Source organism: Oncorhynchus masou, chromosome 31, assembly GCF_036934945.1.
Source record: "Oncorhynchus masou masou isolate Uvic2021 chromosome 31, UVic_Omas_1.1, whole genome shotgun sequence".
NCBI lineage: Eukaryota > Metazoa > Chordata > Actinopteri > Salmoniformes > Salmonidae > Oncorhynchus > Oncorhynchus masou.
In genome coordinates, this window is record NC_088242.1 from 83309886 (window position 1) to 83331940 (window position 22055).

At 40.3% G+C, this 22055-nt stretch overlaps 1 protein-coding gene across 1 annotated transcript; it reads right to left on the reverse strand.

The window, feature by feature from the left end:
* Positions 1-389: 389 nt before the first annotated feature.
* Positions 390-22038, reverse strand: LOC135524580 (ran-binding protein 3-like). Its single transcript, XM_064952244.1, has 16 exons — positions 21977-22038; positions 12068-12123; positions 11851-11887; positions 8015-8101; positions 7848-7925; positions 7618-7683; positions 7299-7394; positions 7023-7114; positions 5268-5353; positions 5079-5154; positions 4844-4940; positions 4575-4699; positions 4275-4395; positions 3916-4058; positions 3395-3581; positions 390-2909 (listed from the first exon to the last, which is right to left on the reverse strand). Exons 1-16 carry the CDS (start codon positions 21996-21998, stop codon positions 2863-2865), a joined length of 1416 nt encoding a protein of 471 aa, XP_064808316.1. The 5' UTR covers positions 21999-22038; the 3' UTR covers positions 390-2862.
* Between the last annotated feature and the right edge of the window lie 17 nt (positions 22039-22055).

Genomic DNA, 22055 nt, shown 5'->3' on the forward strand with positions numbered 1-22055 from the left:
TATCTCTGGCATACCTACTCTATGAACACCCCTGTGTTGTATTGGATCAATCACAACAAGCAGCAATGCCACTACTGTAAACTATCACCTAATATATTGAAGTTAATGGCATGTTAAGAGGCCAATGCAGATGACATGTTCCTATGAAAACATATTCCAGTCACAGATACAGTATGAGACAGATGCTCTTGTACAATAGCAGCAAGGGCGCATCCATGTCAACTAGGTTTCATAACATCCTCTTCACTCAACTTCCATTCAAAGATGGACTGTTTTGATCTCGAACTAACAGAATATCAACATTGACTTGTATAGTGGTAGGAAATGCAACAAAATAGCACCAGGTTATGGAACAACAACAGCTAGGCATAACAAAAAACAAACAAAAAAACAGGTAGATGTTTTAAGGGAACTATAGCAGACATGACAGAAATTTCAGCAACAAAAATATAACATGAACAAAAGTGTATATCGGTCTTACAGTCACTCCCCAACAAATAACCATCAACGACCCCAATGTAAACAACATTCAACACTTCATTATCAACCTCCTTTGCCAATTAATCAATGGACAGCCCCAGTTCATGTGCATTTACGAACATTAAAACAATTCATATTGATGGGAGAAATATCACAGAGAAGGAAAAGTGCTGAAGAACGTCAGCCCCTGGCCCTTTATATAGAGACAAGTTGCCATACATTCATTTCCAGGGCCCAGTTTCTTTTTAAGTTATCTAGATTTTACCTATCGGATAGGATTAAATGCATAGAAATAGAATGAATAGAATGGACAAAACATTGACTTGAATGGGGACTTCCGTTCTATTCATTCTATTCTTATCTGATAGGCGAAACCCAGATAACTTTTTAAAAACTGGGCCATTAGGAATAGTCCTGTTTGTAGCTACACAAGCAGAATGTGAAAAATGGAGAGAACACAATTTTACAGAGCACATTACACGGTGAGGTTTCTATAGACTGCAGTGAAGAAGAGTACTAAATAAGGAATTGTCCTTTTTTTACAATTAAAAGGAGTAATCTACTCACAAACTATATTTTGGAATTTGTTTCATTATCAACAGTGAAATGACAATAACCTAAATAAAGTTTGAGTGGATTATTCCTTTAAAGGCTGCTTATTCAATAATATACATTACAGGATTTATACATTTTAACCAATAATATGTCTACTTGCCTATTTTTTTTTGTTTCAAACTTTTCTTAGTATACTTTTTGTTAGTTAAAATACATTTTTTTCACATCAAAGGCTTGTAGTAAATGAAAAAGTAGAATGCTATAATACAACTTAGAAATATTACTCATTCCAACGATGAGGAAGAAAAAGGCTTAAACAAGAGGAACTACACTTCACTGAAGAAAATATTACATTATTCATCTACGTCTCTTTAAGGGCTGTTTGTTTTAAATACACCAGACCAGAGCCATCTATTTAACAAATGAATAAATAGAGGGCTCAGCACCAGACTGTTGGTGAAAAATACTGTACCCTGTGTGCGTAGTACCACCTGTTCCAATGTCTATAGCTCTTTGAATAAAATGGCAGCATTCGCTGTTCTGAGAGTATATGTGCATTTTGTAGGGTTTTGATGTCAAACAAGTTTAGGACAGATGCAAATAATGACATGCTAGATACACCAAATGCCAACACTCTAACCTAAAAGTGATTATATGGGCCTTTCTGATCGCATGAAAAAAATAGGGATTTTGTTGTTGTTGCAATGGTCTTATATGATTCTGAGATCATGGATGTTATACACAAAGCCTTGTGATTGGAACTTATTTAAAACTAATTACATAATTGTAAACCACTCAAACATAGAAAGGGTTTCTTCCATATATATATATATTTGAGAACATATATATTTATCTGATCTATCTAAAAAAATGTTTATATATTTGAAACAAACAAATCTAACAGCTATATTCAGGGTAAACTTTGGGGTCATGGTGCAAACCTGTGGTAAAATAATCAAATCCAACAAGCTTTCTTATTTACAGAATTAGTTCATTTTCGCATGAATTTCAAAAGCAAAGTCGATAATATTAACTATCAATAAAAACGTAATGTACCAGTAATAATAATAATCATGAACACAGGTAAATCCCACTATTTAATTAAATATGTTATGGCTACGAACATCAAAGCAGGTGTTTGCACAAGGGATTTTAAATTCAACCGATTTGTGGTAAAAAAATAAATGACAATGTGAACGACAGACTAAAAACTAACAGTGGCCAGAGGTGGTATTGACGGACTAATCCTAGCTAGAGTGTGTGCAAGCATTTTGCCTTAGAAAAATACAACTTGAAGTAAGAGTTCAGACACTCTTCAATGACAAAACTCCGCGAACTAAAAAAAAGACTTTATAAACAAATATTTGCTAGGCAACTCAATCTTTACCTCGCTGAACAAAATACAAGCCCCACCGAAGTGCCTGAGGTCTGTTCTTTTGCAAGGTGGCTAAAGTCCCACTTTTAACAGCAAACTATTTAGAATGTACTTATATCAGCTAGAGAAGAAAACTGCTTTCTCGTTCCCTCAGACTCATCAATATGATGAGCATCCAATTCACAACACCCCCCCACTCCCCCCAAAATCCAGTTCTAGAGGTAAAAAAAAAAAAGAAGACAAATACTAAACAAAAAAGACCATCCATCCCAGATAAACTGTGAATCCAGAGTGTGAACTACAGAGTTAACTTAGTAACACCTGCATAGGATCCTTCCTGGCGCTCCACTGTGACCTCAGACCACTGGGGAGATGCTGGCCTGAGGTGTCCATGGAGGGGTCTGTAAGGTGGTCCTGACTGCAGTGCGTGAGCCGATGAAGGGGGGCAGGTGCTATGAAGACCCACTGCCAGTCCCGCAGGACTGGGCCTCTGGACCATCTGGGGAGAGGAGAGAGAGGCCTGGTGAGTGATAGACTAGGGCAGTTCAATCAAATATTGTTTTAAATTACATTCTTGGGCTTTTTGATTGGGACAGATATGTTTTGCTTGCATGAAATAAGGGAAATCCAAGACACTTCACAACATCCAAGGAAACAGTGCAAGGGTCCAATTCAAAGACACCCAGATCACTTCCTTGAACCCCCCAGATCACTTCCTTGAACCATCAGCGAGGGTGTCGAAGGTCACTTACTTGGACCTTCAAATGTTTGTTGGACTGTTAGGGGGAATGTCCAGATAACATTCTTGGACCACCAGACAACTTTTCCCAGATCACTTCCAGATAACAGTTTTGGACCATTAGTTTGTGTCCAGGATATCATTAGATCACTTTTTTGAACAATCACAGTAAGAGGTCTTCAGATCAATTTGTGGTGATTGGAAAAGTTGGGGTAACAACTAGGCTAAGGGGTTATATAGTTTACCTGTAGTGTTGGCAGTGGGTGTGAGCGGTTCGTCCTCATCACTATCCTCCCCGTTAGACTGGGGATGAGGGATGTGGCCATCTGGGATGGGGACCCTGGGCTCTGGCTCTTGGTCTGAGCGGCTCCGCAGGGCCAGAATACGATGGTGCAGCGCTGCGTACAGCTGCCCTGTGTCCTTAGAGCTTGCCTGGAACAGAAATGACACATCAGCACTAAACTGGATGTTCTGGAAGTGTAAGATATACTCAACATCTATTACCACTGTCAGTGTCATTAATATGTAATAACCAGAGCCATGTATTTAGAGTGTTGGGCCAATGCGGTTTCTGCGTTTTGATGCATTTACATGACACTTCAACATTCTATGGCAGCCATGTTAGTTCCCCATTAACATTACATGGGGAATATTTAAACTATTCTTTGTAACTGAAAGCATTATAACAATATTAAACATTCTAAAAGTTGGTCAAACACACTTAAATATATATCTTTAGTAATAACTAATGTGGTCTTTCTCATACCGATATGAGGAAGACCTTTACCCCCTGGTCCTCAGTGTCCATGGCTGTGATGCGGACACTCTTCTCGCTGGCCTTGTCCGTCTGCATTTGAGGCCACAGTTTGGTGTTGAGGATCAGACGCAAACTGCCCTGGGTCCTCATCACTACAGCACAGAAAACAATGTATAGAATAACCAATGTAATACCTTCAAATGGGAGTTGCATTTTGACAGATGTACAAAAACAACTCCATAGAATCATACGATACAATCCAGGGCAGTGTGGCATGACAGTAAAGTGTATTGAGATTTTTAAATGAACTAAATTGTTGATATGATTTGATTCATGACGAATGATTAATTCATGATTAATGACTGTACCGAGCCTGGACTGTAACGATCCCTCCTCTGTGGAAGCCATATCATTGAGCCTTAGCAGTCCTCTGCCTCTCTCAACCCAAGACTGGGAAGCTTTGTCAAACACAAATAACTTGCACTGGACCTAAGGTGACAAAAAAACATGACCATGGACCATTTCAGCCTATTTCTAACTGTCTGAGGAGACATGTAAACACAAAACTATCAATCAACAATTGCTCAATTTCATGGTGAACTACAAACATTCCCTGACATTGAAATCAAGCAATTAAACACCTAACATGTAGGAAACCTCTTGCATACCTGAAGAACGTTACTCTCCGACTCCTCTCCAGTTCTGACCTCTACTTTCTCTAACAAACACCTCTTGGCTGTGGCTTTGGTGTAGGCCGCCGCCGACTCCTCCAAAGACTCTGTCACATTGGTATCTGTAAACAAGAGAACCAAAACCGCATTCAAACACTGTCACATAGTAGGGGCCTGAAAAAAGCCAGGTGTTTCCTTCATTGCATTGCCATTACATAAGCCTCTTAACATTAATTTCATATCCAGTATGGTCTTTATTTACTCACCTTTATCAGGGCTGCTGTCTTTTGACGGGAGCTCACAGGGCGGGGCGGTGGGGGGATCTCTGCTGCCCTCGGCTGCTTGTTCACATTTCAACGGACTCTGCAAAACAAGAATGTTATACAACATGCTTTAACACAACTTTGTGGATGCCATCATTAGTTGGAAGAGGGACAAATGGTAGAAAAGAAAACTGTGATAACAGATGACTAGATTAGCCTCACAAAGAGCAAGTCTTACCAGGACACGGTCCGACATGTTCTGTCCAAACACAAACTTATCCCCGTCATCAGCCTTGTTCTCAGCCTTCTGTAAGCTGGGTGGGAAACATACAGGAGAAAGAATTTTAGATAGGGGAGATGAAAGAGTAGCCTAATAAAACAGATGACTGATCATGTCCATTGTAGACAGAATCAATAAACGGCTAACCTGGGAGTGCTTCTGTATTGTAGGAAATAATTGGTTTCCCCTGATTCTGCTGATGTAGAGCCTTTCTGTTCACTGCTTTGCTCAACCTAGACCAATGGAGAAAAGGGTAAGGATCAGACACATAACAAAAAAGGAACAGATCAAAAGAATGTAACAAAGCTTGCAAGGCCACAAGAGGCTGCTATATTGTGATTTACCCACACACCCAGTGGGCTGTTGTCAGGTATGAGGCAAAGCCCAGAGCACTTCACAACATCTTTGAAAAGTATTCCATATGACATGCACTTTAGTTAACTATTCAAGGTCAGCTTGGCTCTGACATTCTGGCCAAATACAAATGTGTATTCCACAGGAGGATCAGTTTTCCCTCCTCCTGTCCTGCTCTCATCCCTCTCGCTTTTCTTCTCCTTGAAAGAAGATTAAAGCAGCGAGAGACAGTCATGGAAATTCCAAAATGAATGTTCAAGCATAAAACCTGCCTCTGTGTCTTGTCCTGTTGTGTTTTTTGTTGTTATGAACTCGCTTGATAACTATATACAATACTTGTCAAAAGTTTGGACAGACCTACTCAAAGATTTATTTTTGTTTTTACTATTTTCTACATTGTAGAGTAATAGTGAAGACATCAAAACTATGAAATAACACATATGGAATTATGTAGTAACCAAAAAAAGTATTAAACAAATCAAAATATATGCTATAGATTCTTCAAAGTAGCCACTCTTTGCCTTGATGAAAGCTTTGCACACTCTTGGCATTCTCTCAACCAGCTTCATAAGCAGTCACCTGGAATGCATTACAATTAACATGTGTGTCTTGTTAAAAGTGAATTTGTGGGATTAATTTCCTTCTTAATGCATTTGAGCCAATCAGTTGTGTTGTGACAAGGTAGGGGTGGTATACAGAAGATAGCCCTATTTGGTAAAAGACCAATTCCATGTTATGGCAAGAACAGCTCAAATAAGCAAAGAGAAATGACAGTCCATCATTACTTTAAGACATGAAGGTCAGTCAATCCAGCAAATTTCAAGAACTTTGAAAGTTTATTCAAGTGCAGTCGCAAGTAACAGACACATCTCAACATCAACTGTTCAGATGAGACTGCTTGAATCAGGCCTTCGTGGTCAATTTGCTGCTACTAAAGGACACCAATAAGAAGAATAAGAAGAGACTTGCTTGGGCCAAGAAACACGAGCAATGGTGACACTATCAGTGATTTATTTAGCTTTCAAGACACACTTAACCAGCATGGCTACCACAGCATACTGCAGCGATATGCCATGCCATCTGGTTTGTGCTTGGTGGGACTATCCTTTATTTTTCATGGCTGTGTAAGGGCTATTTCACCAAGAAGGTTAGTGATGGAGTGCTGCATCAGATTACCTGGCCTCCACAATCATCCGACCTCAACCTAAATGAGATGGTTTGGGATGACTTGGACCGCAGAGTGAAGGAAAAGCAGCCAACAAGTGCTCAGCATATGTGGGAACCCCTTCAAGACTGTTGGAAAAGCATTCCAGGTGAGAGAGATGCCAAGAGTGTGCAAAGCTGTCATCGAGGCAAAGGCTGGCTACTTTCAAGAATCTAAAATTTGTTTAACACTTTTTTGGTTACTACATGATTCCATATGTGTTATTTCATAGTTTTCATGTCTTCACTATTATTCTACAATGTAGAAACTAGTAAAAATAAAGAAAAACCCTTGAATGAGTAGGTGTGTCCAAACTTTTGACGCCCTTTCACCTCTCAGCCTACCTGTGACGTGTCATCACACTTCTCTGTGTTGTTCTGGGTAACTGGTAGACCCTCTGATGACCTGTCCACTCCATTTGTACCACTGTTCAACCCTATCAGGACCACAAGAAGAGACTGGTTGGATTTCTTTCATCTTCAATTAATGTTTTGTCGAAGCACATTGAGATGAAAGGAAGCTGAAGGAGAATGGCCATCGCAGAACAGAACAAAGTAGTACAGCTGTTTGTTTGAGAGGATCTGAAGACTAAGGTTAATCCGTCGTGAAAGTGTGCTTACCGGTCTGGGTTAGTGATTTGGTGGCCAGAGGGGCCTGCAGTACTGCTGGTCGTAGTACACTGCGCTGCTGCACCTTGGGTTTCTGGCTCGGGACACCTGCAACACATTATACTTGGACTAAATATAAGGCTCTGGACAGACCAAAGCCAGACAAAGAAGGCCATCTTTTTGCACTCTTATTGTGATGTTTTGTACATTGTGTTTATGCCTGTTACGGAGCCTGTATAGTAGACCCCCAAAACCCATTTCCTTTGTCCCTTAACATGGACAATAAAGCCTTAGGAACTAACATGACATTGACTCGAGAGAGGGCACCCACCTGCACTAGGAGCCTGTCCATGGATCAGGGTGGGAGGCTTCAGGCGAAACCCAACCGTTTTCTCCTCTGTTGACATGAGAACAGAGAAAGAAGGAGAAAGAGAGAGGGAACATGAGATAGCTGGAAGCTAAGCCAGAAATTTGTTTATAAAAAATTGGATTCTTCAAGGGTAGTTTTCCTTATCATGCAAATATCAACTAGGTTGAAAAGGAGATCTTAAGTTAACTCACCAGGTTCTGAATCTGAATTATTATTTCCTGTCGGGGACTGACAGAAACTGGATGGCATGAACACATTGTTCTTAGAAACTGCATAAGACAAAGATAAATAACATGAGTACACACCCTTTCTCCACAAACTATGGAAAGTCGTTTAATTAAACAAAATGTACCATTACCTGAATGTGCGGGTGGGAACTGTGTTAGTGACGATGTCCTTTCCCTCTTGGCCGGGGGACAGTAACTACTCTCATCTTTATCAGAGTCTGGAGGAGACAGAACGAGCAAAGATTAGCAAAGTAACTATACTGAACAAAAATATACTCAACATGTACAGTTGACGTAGGAAGTTTACATACACCACAGCCAAATACATTTAAACTCACTTTTTCACAATTCCTGACATTTAATCCTAGTAAAAATTCCCTGTCTTTGGTCAGTTAGGATCACTACTTTATTTTAAGAATGTGAAATGTCAGAGAGAATTATTTCTTTCAGCTTTTATTTCTTTCATTACAGTCCCAGTGGGTCAGAAGTTTAAATACACTCAATTAGTATTTGGTAGCATCCCCTTTAAATTGTTTAACTTGGGTCAAACGTTACGGGTAGCCTTCTTGCTCGCACATGCTTTTTCAGTTCTGCCCACACATTTTCTATGGGATTGAGGTCAGGGCTTTGTGATGGCCACTCCAATACCTTGACGTTGTTGTCATTTTAAACCATTTTCCCACAACTTTGGAAGTATGCTTAGAGTCGTTGTCCATTTCGAAGACCCATTTGCGACCAAGCTTTAACTTGACTGATGTCTTGAGATGTTGCTTCAATATATCCACATAATTTCCCTCTTCATGAACCATCTATTTTGTGAAGTGCACCAGTTCCTCCTGCAGCAAAGCACCCCCACAACATGATGCTGCCACCCCCGTGCTTCACGGTTGGGATGGTGGTCTTTGGCTTGCAAGCCTCCCCCTTTTTCCTCCAAACATAACGATGGTCATTATGGCCAAACAGTTCTATTTTTGTTTCAACAGACCAGAGGACATTTCTCCAAAAAGTACGATCTTTGTCCCCATGTGCAGTTGCAAACCATAGTCTGGCTTTTTTATGGCGGTTTTGGAGCAGTGGCTTCTTCCTTGCTGAACGGCCTTTCTGTTTATGTCGATATAGGACTTGTTTTACTGTGGATATAGATACCGGTTTCCTCCAGCATCTTCATAAGATCCTTTGCTGTTGTTCTAGTGGTCCTGTGTGGCTCAGTCGGTAGAGCAGGGCGCTTGCAACGCCAAGCGTCGTGGGTTCGATTCCCGCTGGGGCCACCCATATGTAAAAGTAGTGGCACCAGCCGACTTGTAAGTCGCTTTGGACAAAAGCGTCTGCTAAATGGGATATATTATTATATTTATATTGATTTGGACTTTTCACACCAAAGTACGTTCATCTCTAGGAGACAGAACGCGTCTCCTTCCTGAGCGGTATGACTGCTGTGGGTTCCCATGGTGTTTATACTTGCGTACTATTGTTTGTACAGATGAACGTGGTACCGTCGGACACTTGGAAATTGCTCCCAAGGATGACTTGTGGAGGTCTACAATTTTTGTTTCTGAGGTCTTGGCTGATATCTTTTGGTTTTCCCATGATGTCAAGCAAAGAGGCACTGAGTTTGAAGGTAGGCCTTGAAATACATCCACAGGAGAGGTCGACCGAATAATCGGAATGGCCGATTAATTAGGGCCGATTTCAAGTTTTCATAACAATCGGAAATTGGTATTTTTGGACACGGATTTGGCCAATTTTTTTTATTTAATCTTTATTTAACTAGGCAAGTCAGTTAAGAACACGTTCTTATTTTCAATGACGGCCTAGGAACGGTGGGTTAACTGCCTTGTTCAGGGGCAGAACGACAGATTTTCACCTTGTAAGCTCGGGGGATACAATCTTGCAACCTTACAGTTAAGTAGTCCAACGCTATAACCACCTGCCTCTCCTTGCACTCCACAAGGAGACTGCCTGTTAAACGAATGCAGTAAGCCAAGGTAAGTTGCTAGCTAGCATTAAACTTATCTTATAAAAAACAATCAATCAATCGATCATAATCACTAGTTAACTACACATGGTTGATGATATTACTAGATATTATCTAGCGTGTCCTGTGTTGCATATAATCTGACTGAGCATACAAGCATACAAGAATATGACTGGGCGGTGGTAGGCAGCAGCAGGTTCGTAAGCATTCATTCAAACAACACTTCCGTGTGTTTTGCCAGCAGCTCTTTGCTGTGCGTCAAGCATTGCGCTGTTTATGACTTCAAGCCTATCAACTCCCAAGATGAGGCGTAATGGTTGTTCCCCTTGCTCTGCATGGGTAACGCTGCTTTCAAGGGTGGCTGTTGTCGTTGTGTTCCTGGTTCGAGCCCAGAGAGGAGCGAGGAGAGGGGCGGAAGCTATACTGTTACACTGGCAATACTAAAGTGCCTATAAGAACATCCAACAGTGAAAGGTTAATGAAATACAAATGGTATAGAGGGAAATAGTCCTATAATTCCTATAATAACTACAACCTAAAACTTCTTACCTGGGAATATTGAAGACTCATGTTAAAAGGAACCACCAGCTTTCATATGTTCTCATTTTCTGAGCAAGGAATTTAAACGTTAGCTTTCTTACATGGCACATATTGCACTTTTACTTTCTTCTCCAACACTTTGTTGATGCATTATTAAAACCGAATTGAACATGTTTCATTATTTATTTGAGGATAAATTTAATTTATTGATGTATTATATTAAGTTAAAATAAGTGTTCATTCAGTATTGTTGTAATTGTCATTAATACAAATAAAAACTTTTTTTGATTTTTGATTTAAAATCGGCATCGGCGTTTTTGGTCCTCCAATGATCTGTATCGGTATCAGCGTTGAAAAATCATAATCGGTCAACCTCTAATCCACAGGACACCTCCAATTGACTAAAATCAGAAGCTTCTAAAGCCATGACATTATTTTATGGAATTTTCCAAGCTGTTTCGTGGCACAGTCAACTTAAGCGTATGTAAACTTCTGACCAACTGGAATTGTGATACAGTGAATTATAAGTGAAATAATATGTCTGTAAAAAATTGTTGGACAAATTACTTGTGTCATGCACAAAGTAGAGGTCATAACCGACTTGCCAAAACTACAGTTTGTTAATTAACAAGAAATTTGTGGAGTGGCTGAAAAACGAGTTTTAATGGCTCCAACCTAAGTCTATGTAAACTTCCGACTTAAACTGTAAAGTGTTGGTCCCTTGTTTTATGAGCTGAAATAAAAGAGCCCAGAAATGTTCCATACGCCCCGTGGTGGCGGTGGGGTTATGGTATGGGCAGGCAAGAGCAACAGACAACGAACACAATTGTATTTAATCGATGGCAATTTAAATGCACCGTGATGAGATCCTGAGGCCCATTTCGGCGCCATTCATCCGCCGCCATCACTGCATGATAATGCACGGCCCCATGTCGCAAGGATCTGTACGCAATTCCTGGAAGATGAATATTTCCCATTTCTTCCATTGCCTACATACTCACCAGACAGTCACCCATTGAGCATGTTAGAGATGCTCTGGATCAAATTCCCGCCAATGTCCAGCAACTTCACACAGCCATTGAAGAGGAGTGGGACAACATTCCACAGGCCACCATCAACAGCCTTATCAACTCTATGCGAAGGAGATGTGTAACGCTGCATAAGGCAGATGGTGGTCACACCAGATACTGACTGGTTTTCTGATCCACACCCCTACCTTTTTTAAAGGTATCTGTGACCAACAGATGCATATCTAGATTCCCAGTCATGTGAAATCCATAGATTAGATCTTAATTAATTACTTTCAATTGACTGATTTCATTATATGAACTGTAACGCAGTAAAATGTTTGAAATTGATGCGTTTATATTTTTGTTCAGTGCAAAATATAAGACAGACATTTTCAATTTTCCAAATTACCAGAACCTGCTTGGTTACCCTCCTCATCCTTACCTTCTCCATCCTCCGCACTGGACCCTTCTACTGATCTCTGTTAAGGGTTTGACAGAGAAAGATGGAGATAGAGGAAGAAAGATAGGAAGAACATAACAGACATTCAGACAGAGGAAACCGAGGAAATTATCCAGTCAGTGTGAAGGCAAGTCCGCTCCATAGCATGCCGTCACACTGTTTACATTTTCAGAAGAGGTATGAAAAGAGTGTTTCTCACCTTCTGAGCTTTATCTTTCTGGAACACAAACACTGGTGGGGCTATGGCATGCTTCTCTGTAAGAGAAATCAGATGTGTCACTGTTGGAGATCTCATTTTGCACATCTTTGGGCAAAAGCTTTATGATGGATGTCTCTTCCCTTTGTCTATAAAAACACCTCTCCTACTATGAGCCTTGTCTGCATTTCTAGACTACAAATATTACCAGTAGAATTCTACAGAGCTGACAAAGACACGCAGGTTAGGCCAAAGTGAAACCATGACAAGTTTTGTTCAACTGTGCACTTTACTTCACCTTCCCCATAACACAATACACCTCAGGGCTCAGGCATCCAAGTCAGTGTAAGTGGACTCCCCTGTCAAGGTCAGTGCCCACAAAGCTTTTGATAGAACCTCAGCCAGGACCTAGTAAATCTTTTCCCCAAGCTATAATTAGAACACAAGTCATAACTTAATTGAGGAGGCTCTACCCACTGGGCAGACGACAATTCAATGTCTATTCCATAGCGGTTCAATGTCATTTTGTTGAAATGATAAATCAGTAATGTGTATAAAGGAGGAAAGCACCCATTTTAAAGACAATACAATTACAGAAAGAAAGCGGTTGAACTATGGTGAAGGTGAGATGGTCACGGTACGTGAAAATGCAGAACAGAAAGGGCAGCAAAGCCTGATTTAGAAGGCTGAGAAGGCAGATGTGCCTAGCTACTGACACTGAACAGTAAAAGCTGATATTAAGCAGATACAGTACCAGTCAGAAGATATATATCATATTTTACCCAACAAGTCCATATTATGGAAAGAACAGCTCAAATAAGCAAAAAGAAACAACATTCCATCATTACTTTAAGACATGAAGGACAGTCAATCCAGCAAATTTCAAGAACTTTGAAAGTTTTTTCAAGTGCAGTCGCAAAACCCATCAAGTGCTTTGATGAAACTGGCTCTCATGAGGACCGCCACAGGAAAGGAAGACCCAGAGTAACCTCTGTTGTAGAGGATAAGTTAATTAGAGTTACCAGCCTCAGAAATTGCAGCCCAAATAAATGCTTCACAGAGTTCAAGTAACAGAAACATCTCAGCATCAACTGTTCAGAGAAGACTGTGTGAATCAGGCCTTCATGGTCAATTTTCTGCAAAAAAACCACTACTAAAGGAAACCAATAAGAAGATGAGACTTGCTTAGGCCATGAAACACGAGCAATGGACATTAGACCAGTGGAAATCTGTCCTTTGGTCTGATGAGTCCAAATTTGAGATTTTTGGTTCCAGCCAAAAAAAGAAAGCTTTTCAATATGTAGGCCTAGTAAATCAAATCTAATTATATTTGTCATATGGGCCTAATACAACAGGTATAAACTTTACTGTGAAATGCTTACTTATGAGCAACAATGCAGAGTTCAAAATTAAGAAAATTAGCAACAATTAAATTTAAAAAACGAGGAGTACCGCGACCGAGTCAATGTGCAGGGGTATGAGGTAGTTGAGGTCATATGTACATGTAGTTAGGGGTAAAAGTGACTAGGCAATTAGGATAGATAATAAACAGAATAGCAACTGTGTGTATGAAGAATGTGAAAGTGTGTGTGTGTTCGTGTTGGTGTGTGTGTGTGTGTGTGTGTGTGTGTGTGTGTGTGTGTGTGTGTGTGTGTGTGTGTGTGTGTGTGTGTGTGTGTGTGTGTGTGTGTGTGTGTGTGTGTGTGTGTGTGTGTGTGTGTGTGTGTGTGTGTGTGTGTGTGTGTGTGTGTGTGTGTGTGTGTGTGTGTGTGTGTGTGTGTGTGTGTGTGTGTGTGTGTGTGTGTGTGTGTGTGTGTGTGTGTGTGTGTGTGTGTGTGTGTGTGTTGGTGTGTGTGTGTGTGTTGGTGTGTGTGTGTGTGTGTGTGTGTGTGTTGGTGTGTGTGTGTGTGTTGGTGTGTGTGTGTGTGTTGGTGTGTGTGTGTGTGTGTGTGTGTTTGTGTGGTTATTCGTCCCCGGCTGAGGCAAAAGGCTTTGTGATGGTATTGCTCATTTGCCCTCCAGGTGTAAAACATGCATGGTGGATGCACACTGCAAGGCCTTTGACGAGACCTTTTGCATAATTACATTGAGGGCTCCAACCACACTAGTGCTATTACCTGTGATATGGCAATGAAACATTCCCCTTTTTATGAAAACCAAAAGGACACAATGGATTTGCTTCGTCACAAAATAAACTTGATGGCATTTTTACTTGATCATATTAATGAAGAGGATAAAACAAACTGCACATCCTTGATTTGTGTCACAATGCTGGGTTAAACTTGATATATCCTTCACACTCTAGTCTATATTTAGCCTGTTGAAATGTACTCTATAGCCTTTCTGACTAGGCTAGTTATTTCAGTGTTCATACGAATGTCTGTTGTTAAAATACAACATACTGTACACTGAAACAAAAATAAACACAACGTGTAAAGTGTTGGTCCCAGGTTTCATGAGCAGAAAAAAAAGATCCCAGAAATGTTCCATATTCACAAAAAGCTTATTTCTCTCAAATGTTGTGCACATCCCTGTTAGTGAGCATTTCTCCTTTTCCAAGATAATCAATCCATCTGACAGGTGTGGCATATAAAGAAGCTTATTAAACTGCATGATCACTACACAGGTGCACCGTGTGCTGGGGACAATAAAAGGCCACTCTAAAATGTGCAGCTTTGTCACACAACACAATGCCACAGATGTCTCAAGCAGGAATGTCCACCAGATCTGTTGCCAGAGAATTGAATGTTAATTTCAATACCATAAGCCGCCTCCAACATAGTTTTAGAGAATTTGGCAGTATGCCCAAACGGCATCACAACCGCAGACCACATGTATGCGTTGTGTGGGTTTGCTGATGCCAACCTGCCCCATGGTGGCAGTGGGGTTATGGTATGAGCAGGCATACGCTAAGGACAACGAACACAATTGCATTTTATTGATGGAAATTTCAAACCACAAAAATACTGTGACGAGATCCTGAGGCCCATTTTTTTTTTAAGGTATCTGTGACCAACAGATGCATATCTGTATTCTCAGTCATGTGAAATCCATACATTGTGGCCTAATGAATTTATTTCAATTGACTGAATTCCTCATATGAACTCTAACACAGTAAAATAAATAAAATGGTTGCGTTTATATTTTTGTTCAGTATAACTTAATCTACTTCATGCAGCATATAGCCTCAGCTCTTTACCATGAGAGAATAACTTATCTAGAAATCAGTGAGGTGACACTTGCTCACATCAGCGGAACTCAGGTGTTGGACAATATAAAAGGCCTGCACAATATTGCACCTAAACTATCTTTAACAAGGCAAAATGATTTGGAAAAAAACGTACAAAGATCCACCTCGGACCAAAACATTCTCATTAAATCTCATTAGAGTAAGATCGAGAGCAACCTGGTTTTGCTTCTGGGTCCCCTACCCACTGAGCATAAAGGCCTCACCCATCTCCACTCACCCTTGTCCTTGTCCATGCTGTCAATTTTGATCCCTACCTCTGGCTCTAACCATCACAAACTGAACATCTCACATTCTTCCTGCTAAGAACAGAAGGAAAATAAGATGAGTTTCAGCAAGGGGAACAAGTTGTCGAGACCAAAACACCTGATTATTCTTCTCATTTGATTGAAATTAGAAACTGATAGAAATGAATGATGTGTGTGATAGGCTTCGTCCAATGACTGTCGCAGATTCAAATAGCAAACACGTCTCCTATGACCTCGTGCATCTGACGAAATGAGAAAGGAATCCAGGCCACAGAAGAGAAGTGAGAGGGTTTCACAAAATGGAATGGGAGTTCCAGTGTCTGTCAATGGAGCAGCTGTCAAATAGACTGACTCCAGAGAAACACAGTGACATTCTGGAGCAAAGAGTGGCTATAGGTATTAATCTCATTAGTCTTCCAGCTATTCACATAGGGCCTACTGTCTAAGCCTCTTATTTTGAAGCTAGCCATACGACCTTCAATTTCACATCTTATATCTCACACGTTTGAATGAACGAGCATGCACTGAAGAGAAGTGTTAAAACAAGTCGTAGTATTTTTGTGATGGTGAAATCAGAAAGAAATACAGAGTAGAGAGCCAGTTGAAAGTTTGGACTTCCGGTGGCTGTGCTCTTATGCCTAGATCAAATTAAAATAGATTTTTATTGGTCACGTGCCGAATACAACAGGTGTAGACTTTACAGTGCAATGCTTACTTACGAGCCTTTTCTCAACAATGCAAGGTTAAAAAATAAGACAAATATTTCTAAAGAAAAAATGTAATTGTGACACAAAAACAATATCGAGGCAAGAGAAAAGGAATACCAAGTCAATGTGCAGGGGTACGAGGTAGTAGAGGTAGTACAGTATGTACATGTGGGTAGGGGTACAAGTCACTAGGAAATCAGGACATATAATAAACAGAGTAGCAGCAGCGTATGTGAAGTGTGAATGTGTGTCGATGGGTGTTCCTCAGTATGATACTACCATACTCCACACACATGCTCCAAGGGCATACTCCGAGGACATTCTCGGGTACGTTTTTGTGAGGACGAGAGTGTGAAGAACGCATAAAACATTACAGTAGTGGGAGTGCTTCTCAAATGTATTACCTCACGCTGTATATTCACTGAACCTTCTTCCAGCCAGAACAATGCCACAATAGAGACAAAACAAAATATACACAAAGCAAATGTTTTACCTCATAATTATCAGCTAGATATACAGTACCAGCACACGTACTCATTCAAGGGTTTTTCTTTATTTTTACTATTTACTACATTGTAGAATAATAGTGAAGACATCAAAACTATGAAATAACACACAAAATAGTGTTAAATCTAAATATATTTAAAATGTGAGATTCTTCAAAGTAGCCAACCTTTGCCTTGATGACAGCTTTGCACACTCTTGGCATTCTCTCAACTAGAAGTCGACCGATTATGATTTTTCAACGCCGATGCCGATACCGATTATTGGAGGACCAAAAAAAGGCCTATACCGATTAATCGTCCGATTTAAAAAATATATATATTTGTAATAATGACAATTACAACAATACTGAATGAACACTTATTTTTAACTTAATATAATACATCAATAAAATCAATTTAGCCTCAAATAAATAATGAAACATGTTCAATTTGGTTTAAATAATGCAAAAACAAAGTGTTGGAGAAGTATACGTGTAATATGTGCCACGCAAAAAAAGCTAACGTTTGAGTTCCTTGTCGGAACATGAGAACATATGAAAGTTGGTGGTTCCTTTTAACATGAGACTTCAATATTCCAAGGTAAGAGGTTTTAGGTTGTAGTTAATATAGTATTTATAGGACTATTTCTCTCTATACCATTTTGTATTTGATATACCTTTGACTATTGGATGTTCTTATAGGCACTATAGTATTGCCAGTGTAACAGTATAGCTTCCGTCCCTCTCCTCGCCCCTACCTGGGCTCGAACCAGGAACACATCGACAACAGCCACACAAGAAGCAGCGTTACCCATCGCTCCACAAAAGCAGCGGCCCTTGCAAAGCAAGGGGAATAACTACTCCAAGTCTCACAATTTCACCTGGTTAATATTGCCTGCTAACCTGGATTTCTTTTAGCTAAATATGCAGGTTTAAAAATATATACTTCTCTGTATTGATTTTAAGAAAGGCATTGGTGTTTATGGTTAGGTACAGTCGTCCAACGATTGTGCTTTTTTCGCAAATACGCTTTTGTTAAATCATCCCCCTGCGTTGCATTGATTAAATGCAATGCAGGACACGCTAAATAAACTAGTAATATCATCAACCATGTGTAGTTATAACCAGTGATTATGATTGATTGCTTTTTATAAGATGCTAGTTAGCAACTTAGTTAGATGCTAGTTAGCAACTTACATTGGCTTCTACGGCATTCACGTAACAGGCAGGCTCCTCGTGGAGTGCAATGAGAGGCAGGTGGTTAGAGTGTTGGACTAGTTAGCTGTAAGTTTGCAAGATTGGATCCCCCGAGCGGACAAGGTGAAAATCTGTCGTTCTGCCCCTGAACAAGGAATTTAACCCACTGTTCCTAGGCCGTCATTGAAAATAAGAACATGTTCTTAAACTGACTTGCCTAGTTAAATAAAAGGTAAAATCGGTTCCCAAACATACCGATTTCCGATTGTTATGAAAACTTGAAATCGGCCCTAATTAGTCGGCTATTCCGATTAATCGGTCGACCTCTACTCTCAACCAGCTTCATGAGGTAGTCACCTGGAATGTTAATTTGTGGAATTTCTTTCCTTCTTAATGCATTTGAGCCGTTGCGACAATCAGTTGTGTTGTGACAAGTTAGGGGTAGTATACAGAAGATGATATTTTACCAAATAGCGCTAAGTTGATATTATGGTAAGAACAGCTCAAATAAGCAAAGAGAAACACATGGAGGTCAGTCAATGCAGACAATTTCAAGAACTTTAAAAGTTTCTTCAAGTGCAGTCGCAAAAACCATCAAGTGCAATGATGAAACTGGCTCTCATGAGGACCACCACAGGAAAGGAAGACCCAGAGTTACCTCTACTGCAGAGGAGTTCATTAGAGTTACCAGCCTCAGCTTGCAGCCCAAATAAATGCTTCAGAGTTCAAATAACAGACATATCTCAACATCAACTGTTCAGAGGGGAAAGCGTGAATCAGGCCTTCACGGTCGAATTGCTGCAAAGTAACCACTACTAAAGGCCACCAATAATAAAGAAGAGACTTGCTTGGGCCAGGAAACACGAGCAATGGGCATTAGACCGGTGGAAATCTGTCCTTTGGTCTGATGAGTCGAAACTTGATATTTTTGGTTCCAATCATTGTGTCTTTTTGTAGGTGAACGGATGATCTCCGCATATGTGGTTCCCACCATGAAGCATGGAGGAGGTGGTGTGATGGTGCTTTGCTGGTGACACTGTCAGTGATTTATTTATAATTCAAGGCACAATTAACCAGCATGGCTACCACAGCATTCTGCAGCGATTTGCCATCCCATCTGGTTTGCGCTAAATTGGACCGTTTTTCAACAGGAAAATTACCCAATACACACCCCCAGGCTGTGTAAGGGCTATTTGATCAAGGAGAGTGATGGAGTGCTGCATCAGATGACCTGGCCTCCACAATCACCTGACCTCAACCCAAATGAGATGGTTTGGGATGAGTTTGATTGCAGAGTAAAGGAAAAGCAGCCAACAAGTGCTCAGCATATGTGGGAACTCCTTCAAGACTGTTGGAAAGGCATTCCAGGTGAAGCTGGTTGAGAGAATGCCAAGTGTGTACAAAGCTGTCATCAAGGCAAAGGGTGGCTACTTTTAAGAATCTATAGCATATACTTTGATTTGTTTAACACTTTTTTGGTTACTATATGATTCCATGTGTTATTTCATAGTTTATGTATTCACTTTTATTCTACAATTTAGAAAATAGTACAAATAAAAGAAAAACCCTGGAATGAGTTGGTGTGTCCAAACTTTTGACTGTTACTGTATGGAAGTCGTAATCTAGCTAGCTAGTCAATAATGACCTAAAAACCAATGTTATCAAAGGTAGATGTCCATTTTTGGTTAGCTAGATAACAATTATACGTGGCTACCTGGCTAGCTAACACTAGTAGCTAGACCAGTTAGCTCTATTGACTTAATGTTGGTTTACGACCTACGCACACTACAGTGGGTATTGTAGGCAGGTAACCATGCCAAAATTAACACAGCATGTATTTATTAACATTAAGATACAATATTGTAGTCAGGCAACATATAAGATGTGAATAGGCAGAATACCATTCCGAAGTCAGTGTGTATTTTCTCTCGCTTCAGCTGAAATAATGGCTGCCATTGATTTCAAGAAAATGTTGGTCCTTTTTACATGGTTGTGTCATATTTCCATTGAAGGTTGCATCAATTCCATCTTCAAAATATGTACAAACGGAGTACGCATTTGAGAAGTGCCCTCCGTGCTCCATTTCGCATACTTTGATTTGGACTCATACTCCCACTCTCTCATGCTCGGAGCATGGTAGTATGCATTTTGAGAAACACCCTGTTTGAGTGTGTGTGTGGGGTCAACACGCACGTGTGTTTTGTGTGTGTGCGTGTAAGGAGTGTGTTGGAGTGTCAGTGTAGTATGTGTGAGTGTGCATAGAGCCAGTGCAAGGCAGTCAGTGCAAAACAATTAAGATAAAATGTATAATAAAGACCGACAGTGTCATGGCATCAATGCCAAGTAATACATTTTGCAGTGTCTAGCTCATCCATGTAGTCCTAAATTATTACTGGATTTGTGTGCAACAAAATTCAACAATCACCTTTTGCTAGCATTTCTGTCAAGTCTACACTTACAGTTTGAAGCAAACGACACAAACGCACTGCTTTTGCAACACAATGCTGCAAGGCAAACACAGCGTTCCATTGGAAATGAATGTACTGCAGGTGTACCAAAACGCAATGACACTGTTCGTCTGATCGAGGCATTATGTGCAGCTGAGTAGATTGCACATTCAAGCGATAGATACTGTTCAATACTGGCCCTGCTCAACAAGATATCTATTCACATTGGCATCATCACTCAGCCTGGTCTCAGACTAGACGTAACATAGTAAATGTAAATCAAAGACGCTCAAATTAGTATGATATGTTATGTTTGGTACAGTTACATAAGACAGACGGTTACTTAAGGCAAGAACAAAAGTCGGGTGCGGAGCGGGCTTATGACGCGAATGTTTAGGTTGCGAGTTCGAATCTCACCACAGACAACATTAGCATTTTAGCAACTTGAACTACTTTTAGCATCTACTTAGCATTAGCTAACCCTTCCCCTATCCGTAACACTTTAGATGACCGAACCCAGCTAACGTTAGCCACCTAGTACGAACAAATATGAAAATTATTGCACTCACTACTGTAAGTCGCTCTGGATAAGTGTGTGCTAAACAATTCAAATGTAAAAATGTAATTCATAACATCATACATTTAGCAAATTCTTAACATAAGATTTGTAATTCATAACATAACACAATGTGTAATTCATATCATACGAATGGGTGATACACATCCATAAATTAATACATACCAAGCAAAACGTAACATAAACGCTATGAGATATGTACAGAATAATACAAAATGCTCTGAGACAGGGTTGCATTGTTAGCTACATAAAATGGATTGATTTGATCCTATATATCAAAGTCATTCAAATCCATATAGCTAGTGTAGCACGTTGCTAATCCTGTTATGTCACTAGGCTAGTACAGTAAATGGGTCAGACACCTGTGACTTGTAACCTCCGGCAATGAGCAAGAACAAGAAGGACCTAGTTCTGAACTTCTGTCTGTAAGCAGCACCGCCATGCAAAACACTAGCTACGGTCGGACAAAGCCATTGTTGCCTGCGTTTTGCCATTAACTCGTTTCTGAACATAGTAGATCAAGCAACATGGAGATGGTGGGAGGTTTTAAAAGGCTATTCGAGAAGACAAATTCCACCCGGTGTTTCCCACATGTGACCCAGATGTGATTTCTATTGTTCATGAGTATTTAATTAGTTTGCTTTTCTTGTCTAGTTAACTAACTACAAAAACATGCAGATATAATGGTAGGTAGCTTATGTTTGCTAGTTCTGTAAAAAATTGATATTTTCAAAAAGTTAACTGCCCCTCCCCTCCCCCGGTTGTGGCACACGGTTCGGACCGCCGCCCCCCACTCCACATCCCTGTAAAATATAGCCAGCAAAGGCCGGGGATCTAACGTAAGCTAATGTTTAGTCAAACTGCTGCCTCCACATCGAGCTGCAAACACAACGGAGCATTCCCTGCACACCTGCTGACAGTCCCGAAGCTGTCTGGGTAACATTCACTCGCTATTGTGGTTCATTCATTAGATTTGTTTATCTTTCTCCCTGAGCGATTCCTTACCTTCGTTTGCCAGGTCCGCCATTTTACTTCCTTACTGACACCCACAATACTCAGCGGTAGACATGCGCGTTATGGCTGG